Consider the following 19,547-nt stretch of genomic DNA (forward strand, 5'->3'; position numbering starts at 1 on the left):
CTGTGGAGCACTGTGCCGGTCTTGACGTGATACTTGTTTCTAGTACCAGCGATCCTTAAAGGAGAGCGGGGACTCTGAGCACAGCTTGGGAAAGATAGTTTAGTGGGATGGGACTGAGGGGCCCAGGGGTTGGGGTAGACTGGAGGGGTCGAGGGTGTGGGGGATGGTCAGCCAAGAGAAAACGGACGACCCAAGGCACACACCACAGAGGGGCCTACCGACACCTCCTGAACTTCAATCTCCCTCAAAGTGGCGGGTGCCCGCCCCCTTCCCCCTACATCACTCTGCTTCTTCCCTCCCTCCCCAGCTCCCGACAGTGTCTCTAGGGTCTCAAAAAACAAGCAGGGACCCAGGGCTGCAAGAGCGCGTGGACGCCGCCGGCTCTGCGCCCCCAGGGAGCCGAGGCCCCGCCCCTCCCGGGCGACGGCTGGCGGTAGGCGGGGCATGCGCACCCCGCGGCGGGCGCAGGACTAGGGGCGGCGGGGAGCGCGCGTGCAGTTTCTCTCCGCTGGGAGCGGCGCGGGCGGGCGCGGGCAGGAGCGGGCGGGTGTCGAGGGGCGCGAGCGGGCAGTAGGCGGGGAGCAGGACGCGGGAGCCTGGCGCGCGCCACCGTCAGACTAGTGCGGGTGTGCAAGGCCGCGGCGGCATACCCACGAGCCCCGAGCGCAGGTTCCAGGGGATGCGAGGTACCCTGAGCCGCTGTGGGGCTGTGTGCGGACAACTCAAGCGGCAGTGACCTCAGTGAGGGGAAAGCGGGGCGGCAGAGGCTGCGAGTCCCGCAGGGACTCACAGGCCGGGGTGTGTGTGTGTGGTGGGCGGAGGCGGGGGGACGGCGGGAGCGCGGGGCGCAGACCGGGCGGGGCAGGGGGACAGTGATGAGCGAGCGCGCAGGGAGGCTGCACGCCGCCGCCGCCGCTCGGAGCATCTGCCTCCCAAGCTGCTGCTCACCGCCCGGGCTATGGAGACGCTGAACGGCCCAGCGGGCGGCGGTGCCCCGGACGCGAAGCCACAGCCGCCCGGCCAGCACCACCGCCATCACCACCTCCACCCGCTGGCCGAGAGGAGGCGACTGCACCGCGCGCCCTCGCCAGCCAGACCCTTCCTCAAGGATCTGCACACCCGGGCCACTACGCCGGGCCCAGCTCCGGCTGCCCCATCGTCCGGCCGAGCTCCGACACCCGCTGCTCCACGTTCACCTAGCCTAGCGGGCAAGGCACCGCCCTCGCCCGGGTCCTTGGCCGCGCCCGGCCGCCTCTCCCGGCGAAGCGGTGGCGTCCCTGGCGCGAAGGACAAGCCGCCGCCGTGCGCCGGGGCCAGAGCGACAGGAGGCGCCAAGGCCGCCCTGGGAACCCGGAGGGCAGCGCGCACCGTGCCTGCTGAGGCTCTACCCCGGGCCGGGAAGCCTCCAGCGGCCGAACCTCCACCCGCTGCTGCCAAGGGCCGAAAATCCAAGCGCGGCTCCGGAGCAATCCCCGGCCGAGCCATCGGCCCCTTGGCCCCGGCCGCCCCGGTCCCCGCCGTGACCCTCTCTGTGATCTCGGCTGTCGGCTCACTGGCCCCCGGCTCGCGCATCAGCCACACAGACAGTAGCTCAGATCTCTCCGACTGTCCCTCCGAACCTCTGTCGGATGAGCAGCGCCTGCTCCCAGCTGCCAGCAGCGACGCCGAGTCCGGCACCGGCTCCAGTGACCGGGAACCCCTGCGAGGAGCCCCCATACCGAACCCCGCAGCCCGGGAAGCGCCGCCTGGCAGCCCTGAGCCCCCTGCGCTTCTCACCGCCGTCTCCTGTCTCGGGGGCCGTAGCAGCCCAGGCGGAATCCCCCCAGGGTCCCCGGGGCCCGGTGCGGCGGAGGATGCTGGGGGGCACGTACCGCCTGAGCGACCAGTTCCTGGGACTCCCAAGGAGCACAGCCAGGTTGAGCAGCCCCGGCTCTTGCGGGTGCCAGTGGCGGAGGAGGAGGAGCTGCTGCGGGAGATGGAGGAGTTGCGCTCAGAGAACGACTATCTGAAGGTGAGTAGCGAACTGGGCAGCAGGTGTAGAGGCGCCCCCAGGAAGGTCTGGCAGTGGGCGGCGCCCCTGGAGCCCCGACTGCCTGGGCTTCACAAGCTCTCCACCCCTTCTGTTCTCCATTTTCCTGACCCGCCATTCATTAGGTCTTGGAAACTTAAGCCAAAACTTCTGAAAGGAGCAGCAAGACCTGTGGGTCCTTCTTCTCCATTTAGCTTTTCTTGTTTCTACAAGTCTTGCTTGTCTTCACTGATGCCTTTTTCTCTTGTTGATAATGTTAGGGGAGAGGTTGGTATAATGGTTTTGGCTACATCAACCCCCCATCGCGTGCCCAGTCTCACCTGTGGGAAAGGGTTATCCCTTGATACCCAGCTCTGCAGGACACATGCAGGTGTGTGTCAATTCCAGAGAGTGTAGTTGCCCAGGCTGTGAACTTGCTGCTCCTCTTGCAATTACAGAAAGAGCTAGTGGCACACATTGTCTCCTTGAGGCTCCAGAAGGCAAGGTGTGTGTGTGTTGGGGGGGCAAATTCAGAAGATGATCATTTTTAGCAGTAAACTAAGTTCAGAAAGGGCCCCTTGAGTGTTGCCTGGGTTCACCAGCCCTTTATAAGCATCCACAAGTAAGTTCTGTGTTAGAAAGGGCCACAACAGCTCTTTCCAAGGAATCACAGCCTCTGCTGCACTCTTTCTGAGTATTTTCCAGCAGGGCCTGCTGGCAGTGGCCTCTTCATCTTGTTAGCCTTGGGGTGCTTAATCTCACTTCATCTTTTCACTGTGGAGGAGGACTGGTTGTGGAAGCTAAGGTTTAGACCATGATAAGGGTCAAGCCAGTTTAGTTGATTAGAGAGAAATGAAGGGGTTATGCTGAGTGCAACTTTTAATTTTTTATAATCCTCAGGTTAGCAAATAACTTCAGGGATATAAATCTGTTTGTGTATCCATTAAGGTCTTAGTGAACATCCTCCCAAGAGGCAAGGTGGCTCTGTTTTATCAGTGGGCTATGTGATTTGTTTTTTCAGCAAATGATGAATCTGCCTGATTGAGGTCCAGGTTTTGGTCGGTGGGACTGAGACTTGAGTTTTTAAAGTGATGGTGTACAATTGAAGCTGAAATCAGCACCTTAACCACTGGGTCCTCCTAAACCTTATCTAAATCTGCTCTAACCAGCCAGGTGCAGTAGTTATTTTATGCAAATAATGAGGCAAAGAAAGAGGTGAGAAGCAAGCAGATTGGGACTTGGAGCAAGACTTTTCAAATAGTGTTACCTACTCTTATATAATAGACTACACAGCAAAATTCAAAGGTGTTGAAGAGAAAATACAACTATATTGTGTGTCGCTCTTTCCTGCCAGTGGTACTTTTGCAAATACCTAACAATGTAAGCTCCTGAGAATGAGAATGTTATTGGTTGTTGTAGTCCCAGTTCTTAGTGACCTATGGTGTTTCCAATTGAATGATGTGTATCCAAATCTAAATCATGACTACTAAGCAGCAGAAACCCCTGTTGTTATATTTATCCCAACTGCAGTTCCACAGACAAGGATGCTGAGAGCTAGAAACTAATGGGACTTGTCCAAGGTGACCCAGTCACTAAGTGGTGCTGCTTCCATTTTGCTGCTCCCTGAGCCTCTGCTCTTTGCTCTGCATGAGGTTGTATCCCTGTTTCCAGCAAGGCTGCTGTTCTCAGCATACGCTGCTTCAGAGCCGTTTTATTAGCTCAACATGTTGAGTTTTCCTGGGGGCCCTCTGTTTTCTTTTCAGGTGAAAGGACCATAATGAATACCTCTCTACTAGCCTGTGTACCAACAGCCATACAAATCCCACTGGCAAGGTTTAATCTGCTGGAAATGTTCAGTTGCAATTTCCTGGGAGAAAGTGTCATGACCATCTGTTTACTAATGAGTTTCCAAAGACTTTACTCAGACAGCAGGAGAGAGAATTGGGTGGAGGGGATCTGAAGGATGCTGGGAAATTAGAATGATTGCATGTATATGAGTGTTAAGTTCATGTTTGGTCATTCCAAAAGCCTAAGTTCTAGTAGTTCAATTGGAGAAAGAAATACAATAATCCTGGTGGACTTTTCTATGGGTTAGTGACCTTGTCCACTTGTGGAAAAATTGAGCTCCAAGCATCAGTAACCTCACAGGACAGACAGTAGGCATTCCTTTCTTTGCACCTGGTGGTTAGAGTATACACATTGTAAACCCAAACTTCTCTTTTTCTTGTTGATGTTGCTCAGGGGTACAACACCATTGTTGTTTTTTGGTTTTTAAGATAGTAAATAAAAGTGCATCTTTGACGAACTACTTTGTTAGGGAATGTTGCACCAAACTTTTGAGATTAGATATAGTATCCATCTGTTCACATAATATCTAGCAAGAAGAAACTTGGCCTGGAGATTTTGTTTTGATGTGTTTTGGAGGGTTGTGACCATATGGAGCATTACATTCTTTTCCGAATCAGTGTTGTCACCAATGCTGTGCAGTATTATCATTTTCAGAGCTTGATTGACCAGAGTATAATCAAACAGAAAAATAAGGACAGTGCAACCCTAGGAGGATGTCTCATTGATCAGGAAATTCAGATGGAAGTCTCCTGGTGTTTAGCATGCCTTCCATTATGCTGGGTGGGGAGTGTAGGGTCATTTCTGTTTCTAGTTTCTGTTTCTTTATCAAGGGGCCCTGGGGTGACTAGATGAAAAGTGCAGAATAACTCAATTCAAGGGTCTGGCTTTGGTGTGAAAACAGGAGAAAGAGACTTGGATTGTTGTTGGGCTTCTGATGAATTTAGAGATACTGGAAGTTTTCAGAAATTCAAGTGAGTGACTGAGTTCATTTACCCCAGGTCTTTGCTTCTTCTAAAACAAAATCCAGGCACATTTCTTGATGCTAAGAACTGTCTTCCACAAGATGCTGGCCTGTTTCCTTCCTGTCAGGCTGCCATGACTGTGTTTTGCTTGAGTGCTCTGGGGTTCAGATAAGCCGTAGTGCTCATTGTCAACATATTAATTATGTCCTCTGCTTCCACAGGCTTTTCAGGAGCATGTAATCACTTTGAGTTTACTGGCCTATTTTGAAAATACTTTTAGCAACCTTACTGGTGATGCATACATAACCCACCCCCAGATAGTGGACCCTAGCTGTGCTGATATCCTTCAGGATGAGACAGGATTGACTGTTTTTGCTCCACATTCTCAATTATTTCATAAGAATTATCTTCAGTTAAAAGCAAACAAGTCCATGCCATGCCAGATCTAAGGGCAGATTGCTTTGATTTCTTGGGAGTAATAATTTCTTAAGAGCGATCGATGTTGTTGTTTTTGTTTTGTGTGTGTGTGTATATGTGTGTGAACATGCACATACATACTGAGGATCAAACCCAGGGCCTTGTGCATGCCAGGCAAGTGCCCTACCATTTAACTACACCCCTAATCCCTGAAGTTTTGGTTTTATATGTTGCAGTATCCCCCCACTGATTTAGCCTTGCCTTCCTGCTTCTCACTGGGGGTACTAGTTTTTTGAATTTCAGGTTCTAACATGTTTTGTTACATTTGGCTGCCTGGGTACCAGGTGCTCAGCGTGACCTGAAGGGTGACACGTGGAGGGGGGAAACTTCAAGGCAAAAATAAGCAGCTCTCAGCAGCTGATGTGTTTGAGCTCCACCTTCCTTCCCCTTCCTTCTTTCGGAAGGGTTAACATGGACAATGTTCCCAATATCCTGACATTCCACTTTCCACACCCATTCCTTATTCAGCCTGTGAAAGCATGGCTATAATAATCTTAGGTGGCAAGATAATGTTGACCAGGGCAACTAGCCCATCAGCTGCTGGCTGCACTGTCACTTGATAAACAATGGCAGTGGGTTCTGTGCCTCCTTAGCTACAACTGGGACTCTGCAGAGAACAGTTTCATTGTCCAGGGGGAAATGAGGTGGATTACTTGTATATTACAATAGAAAGATTTTCTGTCTGAAACTCCCAGAAGCTTGGAGTTATTGCAACAGCATACATAGGGCTGCTGCTACTGTCTCAATTAGGTCTATTTAAAGAGGGGTTATTAAAATAGAGATTGTTTTAGATTTGGGGGTGTTTAAAAGAGATTGAGATGTGAATATAATCAGTATGATCAAGAGTTTTTTTATCACTTATATTAAGAAATCATGAATTTAGTCTATATATATATACATACATATGGATATACATAGTCTCTATATATATATACATACATATGGATAAAACTAGCCTAGAGGTTTTCATTAAAAGTTATTTTTACTCTTGGTTTATTCATTTGCATCCATGGTACTTCATTAATTTGACAGATGTGTATATGTACATGTATGAATAATAAAGCTTGATTTGTTCTTTGTAAAAGAAAATAGTTGGACAACTTCACACTACTTAAAGAATCCATTTTATATAAAATATTTGAAAAATATAATTAAAACTAGATTAGCTTTTCAGTGGGATAATGACATAACATTTAAATATCCAATAGACCTGCTGTCAATTCAGCATAAAACTATTAATTAAGAACAGTTTTAGCCTTATTAATTTCTATATACAAAAAGACAACAGCAATTTCCCACTTTTATTTACTATCTCTAAATTATATCTGCCAGAACAATTTATGTTCTGCTTGATTTGATTTTCTTGAACATTTAAATGGCAGGCCTCATCAAAGTTCTGGGGTACAGTGTTTCTAAATTAGAGCATGCCCTCAGAAAATTAATGTTAGTTTGAAAATCACTATTCATCGTGACCCTAATCCAGATAATCACAGTTTTTGCTTTTCAAGTGACCGCTGCCAGTTTACATGGTTTATAATTTGCATCTCTCATAACTTCCTTTCACTGAACCTGAAAATTGCTTTTTTCCAGAGACCACAGAAAGAGTTGAAATGCTGGCTTCAGTTCTGTCTCTGCAACAGACATGTGGTGGGGAAGCACTTAAACTTTTTGATTCTCAGTTTCCTCATTTTTGAAATGAGTGTATTAGTATTTTTACTGCACATTGCAATGATTTCCTGAGTTGCTCTAATGGATGTACTTGTACATCGATCATTTTCAAGCTCTAAATGCTGGGCTGCTTTTAGTAGTTTACACTGATGGTGGGCTTTTGAAAGTACAGTTGAAAATCTGTTATTGTTTCATCTGTCCCAGTTGTGCAGTGATAATTTGTAGTGTTTGGTGGAAAGTGCATGTGCATGTTTGGAAGCAGACAGCCTTGGATTTGTAATATGGCTTCCATATACATTAAACTCATTTTGGCTTCCTTGTCTTTAAAATGGGGGTAGTGCGTTCTTGACAGGGTTATGGTAGGGTTGGTGATGAGGGTAAAGTGCTTAATAAAGGATGTCTTCTGTTTTAGAAATTTAGATAAAATGTGAGTTACAAAAGCAGTGGTTCAGATGTGTGCAGTTATGGTCCCTCCCTAATTTTCTTTTCAGTGCAACTAATGTTGGTAATTATTTATGCTAAAAAATATTAGCTGTTTACATCTGACCTGCTCAATGATTTGAAGGCATGGGTGTGTCTAACCCTTAAATATTATTTTTTTAAAGCCTATGATGGTTGCTTATACTAATCTGTAGACCTACATGGTTGTTTATACTAATCTGTAGACCTAGATAGTTGTTTATATTAATCTATAGATCTAGCATTTAACATTAGGGTGGATGAGAATCCACCCTTATCAAAAAGTCTGAAGACTGGAGAATATTTTTATATCTGGAAGCTGTATCTTGCATCTTCTTATGGTTATTTCATATTTTTAAAACCTTTACTTGAGTAACACATTATTTCAGGTTTTAATGATTTTGATTTTTAAAAACATTTTTTTTTTAATGGAAAAGCAATCACAAACAGTTCCTTCCTTTATCAGAAGAGCCATATCACCATGTATTTGTGTGTATACATACATGTTGACTTATTGCTATACATTCAGTGGTTATTGCTTGATTGAACTTTTTTTTTTTTTGGGGGGGGGGTGCTGGGGATCGAACCCAGGGACTTGTGCTTACAAGGCAAGCACTCTACCGACTGAGCTATCTCCCCAGCCCCTGAACTATTTTTTATTAGTTACTCTGTGAAACAATTGCCTTCAACTGTATTCAGGTAGGCTGTTTCTCAACATTTAATCTGTCAGATTGATGGATGAGGTAGCAGTGAAACTCGACCTTGAAGATTCAGAAATAACTTTATGCTCCTTATGAAAGAATGACAAACATAAACCCATTTTAAAGCCTTTGGTGTGTGGTTAGCCTCCTCCAGCATGGGCTAGTCTGGGGACATAGCTTCCATCATCAAAGCCTCAGTGTAAGGATCAGGCATCTGTGACAGCCTTCCCTTTGTGAGGGGTGGCAAGCACTTTCCTGAAAGAGTAGTTTCATGAGGAGCCCAGCCATTTGACCATGAGGAAGTTGACTTCTTTAACTTGGGTCGTCCTTGATAGTCCATTGAAACAGCTTTCATTTTGAGTCATGGTCAATTGAGTAGGGCATTCTCTTGATCAGGACAGTGTGAAGAGAGTGGAGAGAAGCTACAAGCTGGGTTCCGGAATGAGCTGCCCTATTTGTGCTCTTTTTAAGACCATTGCATACACTTGAGGCTGACTGGAGGATCATCTTCCCCCCATTTTGTTCCAACCCATATATTCCCATAAGGATTCCCAGTGAATTTGTTGTGCTTCCTTTACTGAATCTTATTTAGCATAAACTCATCTTTAAGAGATTTCTTTCTGTTCAATGTCTTATTTACTGGAGGCTCCGATGTTGGGAAAATCTCCGTTCTTTAGGTAAATTCCTAGTTTTAGAACAAAGGCAGAATTAGTGAGAATAGTAAGAATCTAGGAACAAACTGAATAGTAGGGCAGGAACTGATAATTTAGGTGTACCAGTCTGGGAGAGGGTTTTTTTCTTGAGCCTCAATATTAATTAAATAAAATAAATAGAATGACTGAAAGCATCCTAATCTGGAGGCATTCAAATCATTAATTAATAATCAAATCAATAAAATTTCTAAAATGCTTTTCTTGGTCTCTTTCCTTCCAAATTGCTCCTCATTAAAATCTTTTATAATACTTGAGTAGAATGTATATCCTGTGTACTGCAGCTTTATTTATGGGTTTGGGAAGTTTTCACAATTAGGCTGTAAGATCAAAACAAAGCAAAGGTGCAGCTAAGTTCAATTTCGTCATTTTTTTGATATGGTCTGTGTGTTGACTGTTGGTGTGTATTCATTCCACAAATACTTTTTGAGAGGCAGATGTGTCCCTTATGTTGCTCTGGGTGCGAAGAAAATCAAGGAGACAAGGTTTCAATACTTTTAGTATAGATAACAAACAGTAAATAGGGGGGAGAAAAAGAGCAGAGGTGGGAAGAAAACAGAATAAAGCAGGAGTCTGGAGACTGGGGGTTCGAGGGCTGTGGTCAGGGGATGCATGTGACTTCCCTCATTATCTGACAGAATGAGCTCCCTGAAGACCCGTGAGGGGATGGCAGGTGAGACCTTGAGTCCCCTGTGAGTAGTCTTAGACCCTTTGAGGCCCAGTGCCTCAGGGAGGGAGTTGGGGGAGGACTTGAAAGAAAGAAGCCCTGACTGGTCTTGGTTGGGGGTGGGGTGGTCTGATTTACATATTAAAGGATGACTCTGTTGGATGGAGCTGGGAGGATTAGAGGGCCTGAGGGGAAGCTGGAGCCCCAGTGTGTTTATACGTGTCTGAGAGGGATGGATGCCTGGGTCAGGGTCCCTGCACTGGGGCCTTGGTGCTGGAGCAGCCTGGGAGAAGAGTGCAGGCCCATCCGGAGGAAAACAGTACTCATTGATGGTGTGGCTGTGGAGGGCAGGGGGATCCAGGAGGGACGCCTTGGGTTCTCCTTGTCAACAAGTTTAAAGATTTTAATTGGCTTTATTTTGCAGTTTTTGAATCAGGCAGCACTTAGTTCCCATGGGCTAAGCAGAGATTTGCTTTACAGAGAAGGGCAAAAGAAAGCAGAAACAATGAACAAAGAGCAGATTGGTGGTTTCAAAGTTACTTTCCTTGTAAAGCAGGGACAGGGAGTCAGAACCATAGACAAATAGCTGATTAGTTAACACAGGTTACTTCAGGCTGCTTTCCCCCCCAAGGATTAAAGCAGAGCACACTTTATTGTTATTGAAACTGAACTGTTTGGGACATTCTACTATTATCTTTCTCCTGATTGCTTAGAAGGTCACATAACAACTTGATTTTGGTTTGGTGACATGGAACTTTGATAGGACTGATTTCATTTTGATTTTTAGCCTGGTCTGTTGGGTCCTAGTGTGGGAGCTTAGTCCAAAACAACATTTATAATTTTTTTTTTTTTTTTTTTATCATACTGTGTTTAGAGTGTTTTCAGGTTGGTGACAAAGAAGACTAGAGAGGGAGATAAAGGATGGGAAAAATAAATTCAATGTATACTTGAAATAATGAAAATGTTTCATTGTTCAATAGAGTCACTTAGTCAAAACTGAGGTTTGTATTGTGGAACAAAGTTTTAGAGACATTTGTAGGTATGCTTTATTTCCAGGGCAGTTATTATCCCATTAAAGTTTATGTTCTTTGACGGAAGCATTTATCTGAGTCGTCTTAGTACCTAAATTGTGCTTTAGAGATACAGGTTTAGGTCAGTGTTAAGTTTGAATCTAAAGGTTTAGTTTTCTGCAGAGTTGATTTCATTTTTGATGATGTTAAGGACAAATTAGAAGTGGAATAGGTTCCAAGAGGTTACAAAGAATAATCCAGGCTGGTTTTTAGTTTTTTAGTCTATGAGATTTGAACAGACATGTGGTAATATTATTTCATGTGAGAATTACCATATCACACAGGTATTTCATGAGCCGATGGGAAGGGTGGAGGTATTCATTATTTAGTGTTGAGGAGAGAGGATGGGATGGTGGATAAAGGATGGGCTTCACTCATAAATTTGCTCTACCTGGTTTCTTAGGATGAGTTGGATGAACTCCGTGCTGAAATGGAAGAGATGAGAGATAGTTATTTAGAGGAAGATGTTTACCAACTGCAGGAGCTTCGGCGAGAACTGGACCGTGCTAACAAAAACTGCCGAATCTTGCAGTACCGTCTCAGGAAAGCAGAGCAGAAAAGCCTGAAAGTGGCAGAGACTGGGCAGGTGGATGGTGAGCTTATCAGAAGCCTGGAGCAGGACTTGAAGGTGAGTGGGAGGGTTAATGGAGTGGGCATTCCCGGGGGGCTGCTGTGTGCTGTGTCATTCATCTGAAAATGAAACCTCCAGACCCCTCATGACAGGTCTTGTGTGTGCTAGGCAAGGGCTGTACCACTGAGCTACCCCACCCCCCAACCCCAGCATACTAGTACACAGACGCTTGATGTTCTTTTTCAGCTTATATCTGTCTCTATAGATGTCAGCATAAATGTACTTGGTTTACTTTATGCTTTAAAATGTGTGTGTAGTTGACTTTGATGGACTAAGATTTAGATCTGTCATAAAATGGACTGAACTAAACCTTTAAAAAAATCATAATAGATCTACAATGAAAAAATAATTAAGACCGGTCATTTGGTCTGACAATTGGATAGAAATTGTACAGAGATTTCCTAAAGATCTGAAATATTTAAAAAAAAATTCTATTGATCATCAAGTCAGTCAGGGGCCATTCTTAAAAGCTGACTTTTTCCCTTAATTATTCCTATGGTTATTTAAGTTTCTAGAATTCAGAAAGCCTGAGATTGCTGTAACTGAAGTAAAACTTGTACAGTGGTGATTTGACTGAAGGAGAAGTAAGATCATAACTAATTGTCCAAGTGCCTGTGAAAACCATTGACAGGGAATGGGAATGAGGTGAAGAAACCCCAGGCTTCTTTGTACCCTTTGCTCACCTGACTGGCAGCAAAGCTTTTGCCATGACCTGGTTATCAAATCATTTATCTAGATTTGAATTATGCATAATGTCCTCCTAATGAGAGTACTTGTGAAATCTCATCTTTCCTTTTCATTGTAACAGGAAAAGAATCTTTGTAATTCCATCAAAGTCATAAACCACTAACAAAATGTCATTCAGTGCGATAAAGGGTGATTTATATTACTCTTATAAAGTCTCTGTCCTCATTTGCTTTTAGAAAGTAAAAATGTTTAATTGCTTTACACATTCAAATGTTTTAGCCACGCTAGAGCCAAAGTAGAAAATTTGAAACTTCACTATATGGAACATTGACTGCAACAGAATTACTTCATTTGTTTTCTTCAGTAGGCAGGCTCAGTAGTACCTTAGGAAAAAGAAGTGTTGATTTGTTATTATTTTTAATTTATCACTTAAAGCTTGTGACCTGGGTGATAATAGTATTCTTGGTGCTTGGTGAGGAAATGGGGCTATTCAAAGTGGCCTTTCAATCCACATAAAAGTCTTATTCTCCCTCATGATATTAACTTCATGTTTAAACTACAGACTAAATATCCCTTATGTGAAGTGCTTAGACCAGAAGTGGTTCAGATTTTGGTGCATTTCAGATGTTGGTGTTTTCAACCTTCTTTGGTTAAATTTAGGTCTTTTAAATATTGCCAGGGCCTTTGCTATTTGGTGTAATATCACTTTACTTAATGATTCTGCTCTGAAGTTGTCTGAACATACCCTAAGCCCATAAAAAGCTTTACATTGTGATGGTGATCATTGTGGTCAATACAGGTAGCCAAAGATGTATCTGTCAGATTGCACCATGAACTTGAGACTGTGGAGGAAAAGCGTGCAAAAGCTGAAGATGAAAACGAAACTCTGAGACAGCAGATGATCGAAGTGGAAATATCCAGACAGGCCCTCCAGAATGAATTGGAGAGACTGAAAGAGGTAATACAGAAATGTGTGGGCATTTCCCCCTGGGGTTTAATTGTTAGGAACTTGGGACTCTCTGTCTCTGTTGTGTTGGAAAGCAGGGGTCCACAAACTGCAGAGGCCTGTTTGTCTGGCTTAGGGGCTAAGAATGGATTTTATATTTTTTTGGTAGCATTGTAAACAAATGAACAAAAGCCACACAAAATAAACCTACTAAAAGCAAGGAAGACTATGGAATAAAGACTATGGTGCTTGCAAAGCCTAAAATGTTTATTCTCTGACCCTTTATAGAAAAGACTTGTTGAACCCTGATCTAAATCTTTTTTTTTTTTTTTTTTTTAATAATTTCTGCTTATATGAGCTGATCACTAATTCCTTCAGTGTATCCAAGTAGGGTATATTTTTACTAGAATACAGAATCAAGCAGTAGCTTTTTACATGAGTATTTTCTTTCAATGAGCTGGAAAGTTGTTTTGATTGCCTGCTAAATTTCTGTACACAGATAATATATTGCTACCTACATATATACATATTATTCAGTCAATATGATTTATATATAGGTATTTTTTAATTTTAGGGAATGATTATTTTAGCGAAGTGGTCTAGAAAATAAATATGTATTTTTCATTTGTATACAACAATGTAAATCCTGATTTGTTGATGATTTCCATTATACAATTAAAGCTAAGTGTTTTCTTGGAAAACATCCTGCATATTGATGAAACTAAAAACTATTGACAAAAGCTTTAAGATGCTGGTTCAAGCTGGCATATTACTTGCCGACAGTCTCTCTTAGCAGTTTAATTTTTTGCTGTGGGGGATACATTTTCTGATTTACCCAGTCATTCCGCATCCATCCAATGTCCTCTTCAACACTTTGTTCAGACCAGTCTTGCTCTCAGGGTGCCTATGCTTCAATCTGGAGTAAAGGTAGTAAAACACATATTATAGCAGAGTGGTAAGAGCTGCCGCCTCTTGGTTTCTTCCTCACTGCCTCTGCTCTCAGCAATGCAAAGCCATCTGAGCATGCTGTTTCAGGCATCCCCTCTACCCCTACTGCCTCTCTGGGATACAAGCTCTGCAGGCCAGGGATCTTGCTTTGTCTGTATGATTCTCTGGGAGTTCCTTGTGCCTAGAATGTGCCTAACATGCTGATTGAGGAGATGAATGAGGGGGAAGGCCACAGCTTGCTGGGGCACCTGGCAAGTTTCATAGAACAAGAGTAGCTTCTGAGAGCTGGCTTTCATCATGGATGACCCTGGCTCTCAGCTTACACATGAATTTGCCTCCAGGGTGGGGGAATTTGTCCTTTAATTGTGGACCTTTTTCCTCTGTACTTACAGTTTCTGGTACTTTTACTCTCTCCTTTTCTTTGGTCTAAGTTTGCTTGATGGTATGCTATAAACTGTTTTCCTTCTCACGATTTCCAATTTGAGTCTGATCTTGCAGGTATCAAGAAGTCAATTTAGAAGTATATTTTATAAAATTGACTTGTTCGTACATATGTTTTATGTTAATATATAAGTATACATATGAAAATATATATATACAAACATATATAAAATATACAGTCATCCCTTGACATCTGTAGATTTGTTCCAGGACCTTCATGGATAGCAATATCTGCAATGCTCAAGTCCCTTTTATCAAATGGCATATTTGCCCATAACCTATGCATAAGCTACCTGTATACTTAAAGTTGCCTCTAGATTACCTGTAATACCTAATACAATATAAGTGCCATGTAAATAGTTATTATATGTTGTATTGTTCAGGGAATAATGACAAAGAGTCTAATATTCAGTACAGATGCCACATTTTTCTGGAATTTTTTTTTTTTTGTCTTTTGGTTTTTGTTTTTCGTTTTTGTGGTGCTGGGGATATCGAACCCAGGTGCCTTGTGCTTGCAAGGTGAGCACTCTACCGACTGAGCTATCTCCCTAGCCCCTGGAATATTTTCAATCCATGGTTTAGTTGACAGTAGGTGTGGAACCCCTGGACATAGAGGGTTAACTGTATATATTTTCAAGCAAGCAAAGATTCTTTTGCATACATTTAATGGATATGTGTAGGATTTGACATTACTTTGAAGGAAGAGATGATTACTCTTACTCTTGACATTGAAAGCATTGACATTGAAAGGCCAGAGTGAGACAAGGATCTTTTAAGAACTTGATGTTGGCTTAGGGTGAATATGAGAGGTAGAGCGATCAGCCCCTCCCTGTGTGGGTTAAAATTACTCAGAGGGATTGCTCAGTTGGATGAAATAAGAATTTTACTCCAGAGTTGCAGTCAGACTGGTGGGACTGCATATTTACAACAAACTTCTAAATGAATTATAAAACTGGCAGGAGTTTCAGGAGGGTTAGATGATGGTAGATTTTACTGGAAGCAGAGAATGATGGAACCCAAGGATACCAGATTCAGAGGTGTTGTGAGAGATTGTATTGGAAAATGCCAACTATTTGTCTCTATAGGTGGATTCTTTTCACACAAACTAGAGCAAATATACTATGAGTTTTTCTGTAGCATAAGCATAAGATTTTTCTTATGCCAAACTTTGCTGTTTGTTGTTCATCTCTGAAGCTTTGTAAATGAATGTCTGACATCCTCAAGTAGGCAAGGACAGTTCATGCTTTGTTGGTGTCTCTGAATAACAGAAGTCATACCAGATGTACAGGTACCTCCTTGGCCTCAGAAGTCAGTGAAACAAAGCAGCTCTCTGCAACTTCATTTCTGCAGCTGACCCTGGGCCTTCTCCCTAAACCAGACAATTTTCAGAGGCCTGGTGGACATCTCCAATGTGAACTTTTCCTAGCACTTCTCAATATGTCCAGCTGTGATTTACCACCCCTTGTGCCAACCTGCACCACCTCTTGCCTCTCCTGTTTGTGTAATGGCACCACTGTCCTTTTAGTCACCAAGGCATATGATGGCAGTGAGCACTCACTTTCTGATTTTCCATCTTCATTTGTTTGCTAAGTGCTTTAGGTTCTGTTCTTCTGCTTTTGCCATTTTAGGAATTTTCTTTCTCACTGACACATGATATAATGTGGATGGACCTTGAAAATTTGCTAAGTCAAAGAAGTCAGACATAGTATATGATTCAGGTTATAGGGTGCACCCAGAAGAGATAAATTCATATAGACAGAAAGCATTAGTGGTTTCTAGGGGCCAAGGAGAAGGAAGAAGGGTGATCAACTGTGTAATGGGTTTGGGTTTCCTTGGGGGTTATGAAAATGTTTTGGAGTTAGATAGAGGTGGTGGCTGCACTACATTGTAAATGTACTAAATGCCATTGAATTGTTCACTGGAAAATGACTAATTTTATGTTATGTGAATTTTAACCTCAGAAGTTTTTTTTCTCTATTGTAGTCATATTTTCACCAATCCCACCTCAAACAAATATTTGAAGGCTGACAATGTGCATTAATGCTACATACTATTTCTAGTCTTTGTCTTTTCTCTTCTGTTCATCCCAGAAGTGTCTCTCTCTGCTTAAACAAACTTGCCTTGGGCCCCAGTTGTCAACTCTGCAGCATGACACAGGGGACCATTAGTACCTGACCCATCCCCTTTCTGTGTTGGGTTTCTTACTCCTAGGCTATAAATCCTGGAGTAAAAGGAAAGCATTTCAGAAGGATAACAAGGGACTGTGTCCTCTGTCCTCTTTGAACTAATTAGAGATATGTTATGGAAAAGCCACCCTCTTCATTGAAAGGTGACAACAGGTTGACCTGTCTAGAATTGTCCCTCTGGCTAGCCAGATTGCCTGCTTATTCTCTATTGCCTCTTCACCTTGGTGCCCACACATCATTCCACTTGTGCAAAGCTGAAATAATTGCTTTCTTCCCCCAGTACATTGATTCTTGTACTCAACTCTAGGGGAATATCTGAGCAATTGAAAATGGTAACCTCGGCTTAATTTCCATGTCTTAAAGATTGCCCATAAGCTTTCTTTCAATAACATTTCATTCTGTCTCCAGTATTTTGAGTGCCTGTTATATGGTAGACCCAAATAATAGCTAAGTTAGTTAGTTGGCACTCAAAAGGGACAGAGACATGATAGATAACTTCAGTGAAGCAGGATTGTTGAAAGGAGTGTTGAAAGGCAAATTTGGTGATGTGTCTCTTTGTCTTGTATTTGCCATTCATAAATTGGAACAACTTCATTCTGCAAGATACAAAGAGAGCTCTTATTGGTAGAACAGTGGATTTTGTAAAGTGGGTACAGGGAAAGAGAATTTTAGGAAGAGAACCTGATTGGTCAACTGCATATTACTTCTCTATACTTTTTATATAAGGGCGAAAGCAGAGGGGCTTCCATATCATGCTGGCTAAAACTGACTTTTTGGAGGTTTGGCTCTTGTCTCTTTCCTGATTTCTGGGAAGATAAGGTAGACATTTAGTTTTGATATGGAGGTATGGAGCTTCAGCATGAGTATTCCATTTTGTTCTGGTTTAGTATGGTCAGTTGGGCCTAATACAAGAGCTCAGTCCAAACCAATGATCCTTTGGACTGAAGATTTTCAAACTTTAATTGTAACCCACAACATGAAATACATTTATATCATAACTTAATATACAAATACAAAGGTTTTACAAAGAGATGTTTATCTTTGTCATTTGCAGTGGAGTCTGACACTTTCAATTATTGTCAGTTTTATTCATTTTTTTTAAAGGTGGTTATAAGATTGACTTAGTCTATCAGTGGATTGTTGCAATTTGGAAAAATGTATTGGACCATTTGTTAGCCAGGCATGATGGCACATACCTGTAAATCCCAGCGGCTCAGGAGCCTGAGGCAGGAGGATTGAGAGTTCAAAGCCAGCCTCAGCAAAAGTGAGGTTCTAAGCAACTCAGGGAGACCCTGTCTCTAAATAAATACAAAATAAGGCTGGGGATGTGGCTCAGTGGTCAAGTGCCCCTGATCAATCCCCATACCTGCCCCCACCAAAAAAGATCATTTGTTAATTGAGTTGTTCACATTTTCTGTATCCATAATCCCCCATTATAATTGTGAATTTTAAATTTCTTCTTATAATTTGTCACATTTTGCTTTATATTATTTTGAGGTCATATTTTAACATGTAAACAGGACTATTTTTTGTGATGAAATTATTCCCTTTTCATTTGGCAATGACCTCTTTGTTTCAATTTACTGCTTTTTGCTGTAGTAGCTACTTTGCCTGCTTTTATCATTTTTACCAAGAAAGAAAACATGTCGGTTATTTTTGCCTGTGATAGTTTTTCTGTTATGCCTTTGGTTTCTATTTTTCTGTGTCATTATGTTTTAGGTATTTTTTCATGAATAGAATATGACTACATTAAAAAATGGAATCTGAGAATCTCTCTTTAAACTGATGGATTTAATCCATTTATTTTTATTATGATTATTGAAATGGGTAAATTTGTTCCTATCATTATATTTTCTCTTCTTTATTTTCCACACTTTTTCTTCTTTTTTTTTTTTTTTTTTTTTTTTTGTAAACTGTTGACTTCCCTTTGACTAAGTTTTTAATCCTCATGTTTTCTCTCTGTTGTTGGGAAGTTATATATTCTGTTTTTTGATGATTATTCTTAGGCACTTAACATGCACATTTGACTTGAAGTTTAAAACTCATCATCTCTAATTCTTCTGAATAATATAAGCATCTAAGAAAGCTTCAACTCCAATCCACTGTTGTCTTTCATATTGTTTTTATCTGGTAACATTTTCTGTAGAATTATCACTAGTCTTATGTGGGGCCTTCTTATATCAGCTGTTCTTGTTTCATCCTCCATGTCATGTAAATGTTCTTAGTGTTCTTCTGCGGTGCTGGGGATATGAACCCATGGCCTTGTGCTTGTGAGGCAAGCACTCTACCAGCTGAGCTACATACCTAACTCTTAGTGTTTTTAAAAAATCTTTTTCTCTCTCTTTGCTGTGTTCTGATTGACTTCTGCAGGTCTTTTCCACACTAGTAATTCTCTTCTTTTGTAAAAAATAATAATTACTATTCTATTCATCCATGAAGTTTTTCATTTCAATGAGTTTATGTTTCATTTAAGAATTTTTAAAAATTTTGCTTGTTTTTTTTTTTTTCATAGAATTTTCTTCTGTCCTCATTGTTGCAGTTTGTTATTTTAAGACTTTAGCAGCTTAAAGTCTTAATCATTCAGGCTGTTCTGTTATTTCAGGAGTTCTTGGTGTTATTAATCCTTCTGTTTGTCAGTGTGTTTTATTGCAAGCTTATTATAGTGGGAATCGAGTGCCCCGATCAATCTCCACACCTGCCCCCACCAAAAGAGATCATTTGTTAATTGGGCTGTTCACATTTTCTGTATCCATAATCCCCCATTATAATTGTGAGTTTTAAATTTCTTCTTATAATTTGTCACATTGATTGTCTTTGATGTCATTGATGGTCTGCTGATTGTCCTTGTGAGATTTTGCATTGGTCTTTCCCAGAGGTCTCAGTTTGTTTGATTTGTTCATCAGACACATTTTAATTTCTGTTGTGGAGTTTTGTGTCAACTAGGTCGTTCCAGTCTGACCATTGCCTGTGTGTGTCTTAGGCTAGGGCATTTTTATACTTCAAAGGAGATTAGTTTCTACCCTGTAGGCTCCTGAGCCAGGGCTCATCCTCCACCTCCCTTTATTGATTTTTAGTTCTTCCTCATTGGGTGCACCTATCAGCCAGTTGACTGTGTGCATTATTAGTTAAAGCCTCTTC

The 19,547-nt window shown here is 42.3% G+C and overlaps 1 protein-coding gene across 9 annotated transcripts in view; it reads left to right on the forward strand.

Moving 5' to 3' along the window:
- Positions 1-836: 836 nt before the first annotated feature.
- The window catches only part of MTCL1 (microtubule crosslinking factor 1), a 132,439-nt gene continuing 113,728 nt past the window's right edge, over positions 837-19,547 (forward strand). For 6 of the 9 annotated variants that reach the window (XM_079108442.1, XM_079108440.1, XM_079108443.1 and 3 more), the window contains exons 1-3: positions 838-2,011; positions 10,974-11,198; positions 12,688-12,846. In XM_079108442.1, coding sequence (XP_078964568.1) covers positions 959-2,011; positions 10,974-11,198; positions 12,688-12,846 — 1,437 coding nt within the window. In that variant the 5' untranslated portion in view covers positions 838-958. Of the gene's footprint in view, positions 2,012-10,973; positions 11,199-12,687; positions 12,847-19,547 lie in introns of all 9 variants that reach the window. The other 3 variants (XM_079108444.1, XM_079108446.1, XM_079108448.1) reach the window with 2 other exon arrangements.

This window comes from Sciurus vulgaris (genome assembly GCF_902686455.1).
Source record: "Sciurus vulgaris genome assembly, chromosome: 13".
Classification (NCBI taxonomy): Eukaryota; Metazoa; Chordata; class Mammalia; order Rodentia; family Sciuridae; genus Sciurus; species Sciurus vulgaris.